This window comes from Dermacentor variabilis, chromosome 5, assembly GCF_050947875.1.
Source record: "Dermacentor variabilis isolate Ectoservices chromosome 5, ASM5094787v1, whole genome shotgun sequence".
In the NCBI taxonomy this organism is placed as follows: Eukaryota; Metazoa; Arthropoda; class Arachnida; order Ixodida; family Ixodidae; genus Dermacentor; species Dermacentor variabilis.
This window is the reverse complement of record NC_134572.1, coordinates 43,894,904-43,907,320: the sequence shown is the minus strand read 5'-3', so window position 1 is coordinate 43,907,320 and position 12,417 is coordinate 43,894,904. Positions and strand designations below refer to the sequence as shown.

General features: G+C 44.5%; 1 protein-coding gene across 3 annotated transcripts in view; it reads left to right on the top strand.

The window, feature by feature from the left end:
• Positions 1 to 9,727, top strand: part of LOC142582496 (uncharacterized) — a 39,065-nt gene extending 29,338 nt beyond the window's left edge. For all 3 annotated transcript variants that reach the window (XM_075692288.1, XM_075692286.1, XM_075692287.1), the window contains exon 9: positions 8,340 to 9,727. In XM_075692288.1, the coding sequence (XP_075548403.1) occupies positions 8,340 to 8,353 (14 nt within the window). In that variant the 3' untranslated portion in view covers positions 8,354 to 9,727. The remainder of the gene's footprint in view (positions 1 to 8,339) is intronic.
• The last annotated feature ends 2,690 nt before the right edge of the window (positions 9,728 to 12,417 follow it).

The following is a 12,417-nucleotide window of genomic DNA, read 5'->3' as shown; positions in this document are numbered from 1 at the left end:
ATCTGTGATGCTTGCAGAGTGCGCTTAGTGCCAGTAGCTTCATATGCGATGTGCTTTCTACATTTCGTTCGCGTTGAAGCGAGAGCTGTACGAATGTCAATTAGCTCGCTGCTACTGCTGCGTGTCCTCACTCCAGCGTTTTTCAGCGAGTTTCCGCGGTCATCGAGCGAGATGCGTTCATGCTTACCTCTGCGCGCGTGACACAGTGCTTGTTAATTTATTTAGTAAGCGAGTGCTTACAAGTTTGTACGGCCGATAAAGCGATTATCCTTACTTTGTATAGCTATCTACTATTCTATCGCAATCGATGCTTCGCTTTTCGCGCGAGTCTGGGACATTTTTTTTTGTCTCCACCCCAGTCAGCGCGACGAACGCGCAGATGGAGCAAGAGCCATCTCGACGTCGGGCGCACTGGCCGCTTCCGGTTACGTTGGCTGCGCCAGTGCTTCGAAGTACAGACGTTGTTCACGCCAACGTGACATAGCGTGTGCGCGCGTGCTCACGCCACGTAAGACTATGTACGCGCCTTAACCGAGCGATTTTTTTCTCTGACTTTCATTAATTTGAATTTTCATAGCATCCCCGCGGAATTCAAGTTAATGAGCTTTTACTGTACATTGTTAGTGTGAATTCCTTTTATAGTAAAGTAATCATTTGCAGTTTACCTAAGTTTTTGTTCATGGCTTGGTGGTGCATACACATAGCATGCCCATGTGGCACGAATTCCTTCTGTCGCTGGTGGCTGTGGCACTGGCAGCGCACCAAAGACGCACTGCGAAGCAACATTCCTTATCCTATGTGTGCCACAGTCACATATGTCAAGCACGAACAACAAATAACTGCTGCTTTGCCATTACGGACTCTGTATTGGCATCGGCTGTTGTGATCCCATTTGGACAGAAGTTTAAGTGCTGCTTACACAGGAGCAAAGTGCGCTGTCCTCCTTATACTTAGGCGAACGCATAACAGAAGCGAGCGTCCTGAGCGAAAATTTCTCAGACCTCGCAAAAGTCTCCAGATGTGTCTTTCGCAACTCACACATGTGCACGGGCCTTTTGCAAATATGAGAGAAGCTCTAGTACAAAAACAGTGCTCTGTTGCCATTTTGTGATGGCAGTGATACTGCATCTGATGGCTTTGATGGTAGGCTGATTTGGTTTTGCAAACCAAAACGGCCTACAAACCAAAACACAGTTTTGGTTTTGCATCGGGTCCTAACGTGCAGGCAATTTTTGAACCAATTTTTTTCGGAAAAAGAGGTCTGCATTAGATTCGAGTAAATATGGTGCCCTATGACCCAAGTTGTCTGCTAAGCCGGACGGCAGCCAGCAGCAAATTATCCATTCGGGCATCTACCCAGTGGCCCATGCTGTCTGCTTGGCAAGGCAGCAGCCAGCATATATATACCAAGTAGCCCAAGTTCACTCTCCTGCCAGCTTTTATTGTGCGAGATTAGCCGACGTTCATCTGAAGTCGGAGAAATGGCTAAAGAAAGCTATTGTTATAGAGATGCCTTCATTACCGGGTAAAGTAGCTAAAGAAAGCTATTGTTTTAAACAGTGCCTTCATTACCATTCTCCAGAAATGATGCAGAACCTGTGAAGTTGAGAAACAGCCTGGGGTGACCTCCGATATTAAAGGGACCCTGAAACGCTTTTGACGATTTTCTACAAACGTACTGAGTCGTTAGAGTAGGTCCTTCTGATCATTAATTGACACATCTAAGTGCTCCGCGTAAAGCGTGTAATTTATTATAAGGTTTTAAATATGCACATCGCTGCCGATCGCAGCGCACTGCTCGGCGGAATTTTAAGCCGCCCCTACCCATATGACCGAAATCATCCATACGACGTCAGTGGGGCGAGCTATCCGATTGGCTGACAAGGGCGCGTGATCGATAATTTTTCCAACTTTACGGTAAACAAATGATCTTCGTAATAGTTGGAATGTTAGTTAATTTGTTTTTATCGAAAGAAAGTAACATAAAGAGAATGCACAAGAATAATTTTTCAGTACACTTAAGCACTTCCGGCACACAGCATGTGTCGTCTGCTTGTGTTACAACGTACTCCATTTTGAAGAGAGCTCCGCGGTCAGAGTCGGTCTCAGTCATTTCGCGAGCACTATAATTCGACTTTGTTGCCTTGTGGACTGCAAACGTAGCGACTGACAATATGTCAAGCTGCGACATCGTGTCCCTCTGCAAGGCAGCGTACGAGCGAACTGGCTGCTGCGCATCGGACTGCCGCTATCCGATCGGCGCCAGGATTTGCGCGTTTGTGGCCGTCACTTCACACCGGAAGATTACTAACGCAATAGCGTTTCCCGAGTCCGGTATTAGGGAAAACGCAAGCGCAAGGGGACAGAGTCTGGCCGCTTGACTTTGCCGTAACGGGATGAGCCATGAGATAAACAGAAGGGCAAATGCGAATGGTCTGCACGGTGCAGCCACCTGGTGGCACAGAGCTCAACCATACACAGTAGCAGCAACGAAGTGTATTCTTCTTTGCTGCTGGTGTGTATTTTTCGCAGGAGTGTAATCATGAACACGTTGTTTTTATAAATGTTTAAAATGTTTTACACTTGGTTAGAGCAATATTAGCGCTTTGTTTGGCTGGTTAAGCGCTGCACCAACAAGTGTATGGACCGTGCAGACCGATCAGGCCGCTCACGTACGTCTACGCTAATGTTCCTTCACCAGCTTGAGTTTATGCCTACAGTCATTTGCCGAAATGACCAGCTTGCCTGTGGTTACCGGAATACAAGACACGTTCGGCGCTACGACAGAATGCCCGCAACGCACGCTGCTTCCATAGCTCTCGCTTGGGGTCGACGGCCAAGCGGCTAGCGGAGCGGTCTCGCGCGGGCGGGGGCGGGCTCCAAAACAACCGGAAGTGGACGATGTGACGTCGCATCGTGACGCTGAACCAGTGAAGGCGGAGCTTAGCCCCACTCGCTCGGCGAACGAGTTGAGGAGGGAAAGCATGGCTAGGGAGGAGGGTAGCTTCTAATCGCTTGTAGCTCCATTAATGCGTAACGCTTCACGTAAATTGTGGTGCGAATGTTCTACTTAAGCTGTACCCTACGCGTCTACAAAATTTGTCCGAACCGTTTCAGGGGCCCTTTAAGCAGTGACTATTGCATGGCTCTGGGGAGGCCATGCCGTGGGGTCTGCGGTATATCTGCTAACCAACACGTGCCCATGTCATCTGCTTAGGTATTAGGCTGTTAATAATAAAATTTGTCAATTACCAGTCCTGCGGTGTTGCCAAAATTGCCTTGATAGTACTATCTACTACTCATTTATAACCAATTTAGCCAAATCCAAAGTGAAATTCAGTCAAACGCCGCAAGGCAAACACACTGCTGAAGTAAATCGGGTGGCCAGTGCCTGTATAGCTGCCCTGTCATTTTTGAAGTGGCAACACACCGAGCTAAATGCACTGTTTGTTCATACAGGGCATCTTAGACAACACTGCAATTGCGGTGCACAAGAAAACATGTTCCATGCACTTTTTTTTTTCATATTTCGTGGGCTTTCTTTAGGACACACGAAAAATAACCACGCAACAAGTAGGAAGTTAGAAAATGAGGAATTAGATGTTTCGCAGAATGCCCTGCAACTTTCTTATTTGAAGTTATGCCCCAAACTTGATACTTGCGAAGTTATTTAATTAAGTAATTATACAATTAAGCAGCATAAAAAAATGACAACCATTCCACTCTGTGAAGATGGAACGCGGTGAAAGCACTTTGCTTTTCGATTGATAGCTTTGACTGTCGTCAGCTTTCGCTTCCATCCCATCTTCACAGAGTGGAATGGTTGTCATTTTTCTGCATTACGAGTCTGGTGTCGTTGCTTGTTCGGAAGTGCCCGGGCTCGCGATTGTCGTTTTTGTTCAGCATTGTGGGAACATTCTTCGTCGGTGGTCGTTTCATGCTGGCGCCGTTTACATTCTCGTTGCTGTTCCCTCCAGCGCACCTTGTACGCATGTTGTTCTTCGGGTGTACGAACTATACGTGTCTGCCCCATCAATAACGCAGTTGCTTTTAGCGCCAATATCTTCTGCTTTTATACTGCAATATATACTGTGATAGCCTTGACGTCACGCTATTGTTCGCACCGTGCGTTCTAATCTGTTCCGCATTTTGACATCTGCGCCACTGCACTGGACCCATATGCGTTCGTTATAAATCGCTAAGCCAATTTCTGTTGTCGGACACCGATAAAACTGCGGAAAAATAGTCATATACAGCTTTCGCTGTAAAACATTACAGCAGAACTCATCTTACGGTGATGTCGACAGCCATGTGATTGCATTCAAGCAATGTCACGACACACTGTATTTCTGAACTCAAATTTAGTTAACATTGGTAGTAGTCATTCTGAGAATTCCGTTGCTTTGGCTGTATGTGGCATGCTGTATAGAGTCGTGTAAGGGCCGCACTTACTTTTCACTATTTTGATGAGGTGCGGCCCCACTGCCCTCCTCTCAACTGGAGTCTGCAGTTGGCTGGCCATCAAACCCATGGCCAAGAATATGCTACCTGGCTGCCAACTGAAGGTACAAGCCTTAGACGTCACCTACTCCGCCGACGAACATGCCATGTACGTGGACGTGGCGAAATACGGCTCTAACACGTACGTAGTCTGCGTAGCGACGCCAACCACCACTCTCATCAGTGCCGCTACAGTGCGCGCGCACTCCTCCACCACTGCTGAAGAGGTCGCGATCGCGCTAGCCATCGCGGATCCCCGCACACGCACGATTCTCAGTGACTCTAAACAGGCCATCCAAAATTTCTCGAAAAACTCGCTTTGTCTCCCCGCCGCACACATCCTCTGCGGTTGCGCTCTCGACAGAACTGTAAGCTTAGTGTGGGTACTTGCTCACGCGGGGAACTCTGGGAACGAAGGGGTTGACCATTTAGCCCAAGGCCTAACTAACCAGGAGGCCAGCCCCTCGAACCCGGATGCTCTCGCAGAGGCCCCAAAATCCTATGCTGAAATTACTAACTTCTACAAGGAGACGAGATGCGTGTACCCGCCTCCCCACTCCAACCTTGACCGAGTGCAAGCCACCATGCTTAAATTAAATTATGGGATTTAACGTGCCAAAACCACTTCCTGATTATGAGGCACAGCCACCATGCTTCACAGACTGCAGACCAATTCCATTCTCAGTCATTCTAGGCTTTATTTAATCACTGGCAGGAATTTACGACCTTGCCTGTACTAAGGGCAACCACCCATGGAGTGTTCGCCACTTGGGCACACATTCTCTGGGGATACGAGGGTAACCCTCCCCCACAATCATTACTGCCAGCTCCCTCCGAGGAGGGTTGGAACTAGCTGTTGGCAAGAACAGACAAGAAAACACAACTGGCACTCGACTCGTGGGCCCAAGACGTCGCCCCCACCTGGGAGCCACAGTAGGCCTACCTGCCCTAACTTCCAACCCAGCAGTGGCAAATAAAGTTGTTTCTCTATCTCTCTCTTTCTTACATGGGACTAAAAATCTTGGTCAAAATGGTGTCAGTGCAACCGGTGACTACTGCACACTCCAGATTTCCGAATACACGATTGCTTCAGAGGTCAACATGCAGCTCTCGCCATCTAGTAGGGGTACACAGAACTGCACAGCACGCGATAATTCGGCGATGCGCGCTCACCCCATCGGGGCACTGAATGAAATGGTTTCTTAGATGTCATTTCTTTTTCGAAATTTCAGGCTGCCAAGTTAGGGATGTGGCCCTTAAACAGGTGCGTCCCTAACACGAGTCTATACAGTACTCCTATATTGTGCCACTTTGCTATGACACTCACTTGCCAAGTCCGCCTATGAGCATGGCGTCATGATGCTGACGCAATGATGAAGAAGGAATAACGTCGATGGAACGACAAAGGTGGTATGATGACGACAGCTTTTGGACAATGGGATGATGCTTCTTAAATGATGATGGCATAACGATGACAGTCTGACAATGACAACATGATGATAATGGGATGATGATGGTGTGTGACAATGTTGGTGTGACAGTGAATGCATAATAGCAACTGTCCGACAACAGTGAAATGAGGTTGATGACATGACAATGACGCTTAATCACAATTTAATGTCGACAGCTTCATTACGGTGGAATGACAAAGAAGGAGTGATGTCAATGGATCTATGAAGGCTGTATGGCAACAATGGGATGACATTACTGAAGTGATGACGAAAGTAAAATGACAGCATTGCGACGACTGCATGATGATGATGGCATATTGAGGGTTGGATGAAGAAGTTAAAATGACGACAGTGTAACGACCGTGATGCCATCACGTCTGTGACCATGAAGTTTCGTACAATAATTACTCAAAGGAAATGTGGCACTGCTGTCTACAGGAGCTGCAAGCAGGGTGGTTTAGCCAGCACGGGTTTGCCCAAAGTTGGTCCTTCTGACTGTGAACAACTTTGTGACTTTGCAAACTAATCAATTTCAACAAAGTACTGCATTATAAATAATTAAATAAATATTAATAAAATTGTCTAACGGCAAGATTCGAACACGGAACCTCTAGCACATAAGCCCGATATTGAAACCATTACGCCCCGGACATATGCATCGGCATTGACGGACGTGGACAAGCCAGCGCATTGAGACATGAAGCATGTTTCCATTTGGGCACCTCCAATTAGCATAAATAATGAGTGTTTGCAGTCTTGTTGCCTTATGCATGTAGAAAATTATAGATTGCTTTATTTCTTTGAAATTTAGGCTAATGAAGGGCCGATAAAACATTGTAAATGAAGCCACAAGCACGAAGATCAAACAAATCTATGTACTAATCGTCATTCCCATGGTGACTGAATGATTGGAGTACTAGCATTACCTCTAGTAATTATTGTAGGAAGCTGTATGTGTATGACAACAGATGCATCTTAGCAACTGTCTGTTGACGACGCAATGATGACGTAGCAGGACAACGGCGACATATGTAATCATGATTGAATGACAACAGCAAGGTTGTGGTAGAATTAAGGATTGATGTCGAAACGATGAAGATGGTATGATGACAATGGAAGGACGTTACTGAGGTGATGATAGTAAAATGACAGCAGCATGACAACAAGGGCGTGTCGACAACTGTGTCACAATGATGGCATGACGACAACAGCTTAACGACAGTCTCATGAAGTTCGAATGGCGACACTGGAACAGCCACAACGGTATCGAGACAACGGATGGCAGCAAAAGCATGTCGTTTGTATGACGATGATGGTATCATGATACGAGGATGATAAGATGACAATGAGTTTGACAAAAATGGTGTGACGACAAATTTCACAGAGCCTGTATGTCAATTGCATGACAAGAGTTAAATCACAAAGCTAAAGTGATGACAATAAAATGACCATGAAGGCCTCACAACGACGGTGTGACGACAAATGCTTGACGATTGCATGACGAAAATCGGATGACAGTTAAAGCTGGAATGACAATGATGGAATGACCATGACAGCGTTACGACAAGCACTACCTGGTGGCCCAAGCTGTTAGGCAACTTGGGTACTGGATCAGTAATATTGTCACTTGCTCCATACAATAGCCAACATGCATTTGGTTGTGCCCTTCTAGAATGCTTCAACATATCTTAAAACCTTGGCTGAAGTTAGCTGGAACTTCCTGCATACACTCATGTGTATGTGTTCATAAGCATTCTAGAAAGCAACAGTTTTCATATTCTTATTAGACAGTTTTAGCCTATACACATAAATATTTTAGCATTGCTCTTATTGGTGGAAAACTTGAACAGATTAAAGAACAGCAGCGCTGGTAGCAACATTGTGTGATGTAGGGCTCAATGAAATAGCGGGGACCTCTGCTGCTCAATAGAGAAATCATCATTCTTATTGATCACGTCAGTCTTGTTGCTGTTATCTTCTTTTGTTTCTTTGTTCCCTTCATTTGATAGCCAGAACTTTCAAGTTTATTTTCTTGTTTGTACATCTTCAAACATAATTTCCTTTAAGGTGTGGAACCAACTAGGCCTAGTTGTACCTTGCTCTTGGTATTGTATCCCATTGCTGCATTTCATCTGTTGGCATAAAGGTATTGCAGCAATACCAAAAAAGTGTTATGCCACAGAACAGCATTGTAGTGCATTCGGATTTCAGCTCAGCATTACCAGGTATGCTCACCAGCACAGGAACTTGCATTTGTCTCAGTGTTCTGCTAAATTGCAATACTAAATTGTTCATATGTGCTACTGGCTTCAAATCTCCATTATGCGCCTCTTATAATGGCACAAACAGCACAACGCATAATTCCCTGGTTTTCCTTTTTCATCACAGGTCCATCTACATGACTGCCGGAAAGGAAAAAGGCAAAATCTTGCGTCAGTTGCCACCACGCAGCGAATGAGCCATGGCACGACTCTTGCTGACACGCCTTTCCCTGGTGCTCGTGGAACAGGCATCCGAGCTGCCTGTTGTGTTCCACTACACTGCCAGTTAATTATTTATGACAAAGTGACTGTCAGTCTGTGGGATGTGTGTGTCTGCTGCGAGAGAAGCACTGTAGTATATACGTGTTGCTGTTGTTTCTTCACCGCTGTTAACCAATCACTTCAAACGTATATTTTGAGTGATAACAATTTTCACTATCATGCAGGTGTATTTTCTACGATAACGAAAATAAGTAATGCGATCTTTATTTAACATGTACGCTTTAGCTGGTTTGTATCTTAGTAGAATGCTGTTACAATATTCAAGTTCCCCCGTTCGATTATAGTACTGTGGCAAAAGCTACCGTGTTGGCAATAAGTGTTGTAGTATGTGGTAAATAGCTGTTGCTTCAAGACTCATCAACTGTTGTGCAGAGTGAATTGAAATGCTCTGACACAGCATAGATTGTATAATAGTACCGTATCAATTGTTCAACCATTTCAAGCGTTTTATGTATGTGGAACCTATCATCCCAGATGTGGCATCTTCAGCCAAAAGAACATTATTAGTGCGTCTTGAGTGAAATGCACTTGTGTCACATGCAATTGGCTATTAGCATGGAAATGCACATTCTTATAGAAAAGATCATATGGCCGTGCTCTTCAGTCTTGCAATATACTGCCTTCCATAGAACTTTTTTATTTCTTTTCCCTTCTTACCTTAACTGGTGCTAGTAAACATTTAAATAGGCCAGCCATTCAAGTGGGTAGCAAATGAGCAGGTTTGTGTAAAAGGAGGCGAGGCAAGTGTATTGGCGAGTCTGGCAATCACGATCTGGTGATCAAATCATCATCAGTTCTGACGATTTCACGCAAGTAAACGTTAAGCTGAAGTTGTGTATTCATTGTTTGGCTAACGTACTGCATTTGCATGAATATGTTAGGAATGACTTTTCAGGAGTTTGAAAAATAAAAATGATAATAAATATGGTTAAGAGTGAACTAATACCCCTATCGCATGGGCAGCTGTGAGCTCCTCTGAGATAACGGAGCATGAGAGTTTTGAACGGTGTTCTGCATCACAGCAGTAGCAGTTGGGTATCGCTACCTCTTACTTTTATCGGATGCTGTCAGGGGACTGTTATGTGCTGTTTAGCTTATATGTGAGAGATAAAAGAAATCACTTCCGAGTATGAAAAGTGATCTTGGGTTTTTTTTTTATTTTAACAAATAACCTGTAACTTCAATGGCAAAAGTTATCACAATAGTTTATTAAAAATATGCAGTGCATCAGCAGTTGTGGCCACCCAGTATTTCTTTATGATCAGATAGCCCAACAAGAACGACAATTTAACCATGGCAATAGCATTGTGTTATGCTTATTACCTCCCATCTGCTCCAAAGTTGGAAAGGAACCCTCTTCTCTCTCTTTTTCTGATAAAGCAAAATGGGCATGCCACAGTGGCTGTGACTGGTATGTGGTGCATAAACATGCTGCACAAACTGTTGGAGGAGAAAATTATATGAAAGGTATAAAGTTTATGGCAAAAGTCAAACTGTTATGAAGAGAACTTCATAAAAGTTCAATAAAACATAAATGCACTTAGTAAATCAGAGTGAGGATAGGATGCAGCTATACAAATAGCCACACCAAAGTGGGGCCAGCAGCCAAGCTCTGCAGGCATGCTCTTGGCGTGCAGATTCAGAGAGTTCTGGGCACAAATTGTTGAGAGTTACTGAACTTTATCCAATGCAACAAATTATCTTAGTTGCATGTGCAAGTAAACTTATTTAAACTGCGCTTGGTTCACATATCACTGGAGCACGCTGGGTATGACAAAATGCCCCTCACTTGTCAAGGAATCTTGCTGAACTCCCTTCACCAAAAACAAAATGACGCCTACATGATAACATATACATTGCCTCCATTTCCTTTGAGCTGACATATATGTTAGTTGGCAACCATGCAAAAGGTTTGTAAATACAAAAAAAGCAACCATAGTTGAAGGCTTATGAGAGCCTGTATGTGCCTAAAGGCAAGTTATATTATGTAGTGTTGCTGCTAATGTCCTCCTTATGGGCTGTGAGCCAATATATTCATGCTATTCTTGGAGTTTTATGGTAAACTGAGGTGGTTCTCTTAAGCAAAAACACATGGACAAGAGCAGTTAGTCTGGAGGATGTCATGTTGTAAGAAAATCTCGCACCTTTAACTGTATCAGTCAAGTATGGACAAGCAACTGACTGCAACATTGTATTAGACTGGCAGGCCCCATTTGCAGTTCAAGATGATGACCATTCTTTGGTCCATGGTTGGCTTCTCATGAGTTGGTGGCATTTTAAGAATGCAGAAGAGGTTCTATTCGAACAGGTTGATGTGCCTGCGTTTTATCACTCTGTACTTAAAGAAATGGTTCTCTTGCAAAGGTTGCACTGGCACGTAAGTGAAAGTGCCTGACCTGTTGAGCAACGATGAGCACACCATGGCCGTATACTACATGCACAAACAGCCGAGATTGGCAGGTGTGAGGACCGAGAAGTCAGCTCACAGACTAACATATTATTCAACCAGACTTTAGTGCGTGTCATCAGTAGCTCACATGCAGATGGTTCTTTTGAAAAAATTTAAGACAAATTTCCCTGTGTTCCTGTCCATAGAATTTTCTCGCTCAAAACAGCACCAGCACCTGAATGAGGCTTTAAAAAATTGCGTTTATAGCACGGTTAAAACACGTTGGCGGGCTAGTTGGTTAGAATCCATAGTAGAGTGTATAAGCGCGACTGAACGAGGACATAGAAAGAAACAGATACACTGACACAGCGCTTCACTTTCAACTATAGATTTTATTTTTGCGCGCATCGATAAATATATACCGTGCGAGCGGAAACAAACGTAACAGCAAAAAAGCACATTCAGTGGTGCATTTCGATGAACCGTACACGTGTGCAAGGCAAGGGAAAACATGTACTTTAATGGTCACAAAGATAAACCGAGGAATCATATCTCCGTTTCCGATAGTGACACTGAAGGCTTGCTTACGCACTTTTGCTCTAATTTTGCAATCTCGTAGGCCTCCACAATCTCCCTCGTCATCCTGCTATGAGCCTTATACAGATTGGAAGTGCTTCCAAACATGCGCTTTGCAGGAACAATCTCGGCAGTGAATACACAAATGACCCGAGATTACCCTAGTGACGTTATATTGATGCTCTTTTAATCTCTCGTTGATGCATCTGCCGGTTTGACCAATATACGTTCTTCCACATGAAAGTGGTATGGCATAGACAACATTATGAGTACAGGTTACAAATTGTTTGCGATGTTGGGTAGAACATGTGTGCCTTTTGTTATTCTCTGTGTTAACCTGTTTGCATAGCTTCTGTAGACGCTCAGGGGCAGAGAAAACCACGTTCACCCCCGATTTTGCCGCTATTCTTCTGAGATTATGTGAAATGCAATGAATGTATGGTACCACAGCAACTTAAGCAACTACAGCAACTTAAGCCCTCCGCGGAGGGCTTAAGCGGGAAGTGCAAAAGCGCGTCAAATGGAAGCAGTGCCAATGCTAGAGCAAAGAAAGTTGCTGTGGTACCGTACATTCATTGCATTTCACATAATCTCAGAAGAATAGCGGCGAAATCGGGGGTAGACATGGTTTTCTCTGCCCCTGAGCATCTACAGTAGCTATGCGAACAGGTTAACACAGAGAACGACAAAAGGCATGCATGTTCTACCCAACATCGCAAACAATTTGTAACCTGTACTCATGACGTTGTCTATGCCATCCCACTTTCATGCGAAAGAACGTATATTGGTCAAACAGGCAGGTGCATCAACGAGAGATTAAAAGAGCATCGATATAACGTCACTAGGGTAATGTCGGGTCATTTGGGTATTCACTGCTGAGATTGTTCCTGCAAGCCCATGTTTGAAAGCACTTCCATTCTGTATAGGGCTCATAGCAGGATGACGAGGGAGATTGTGG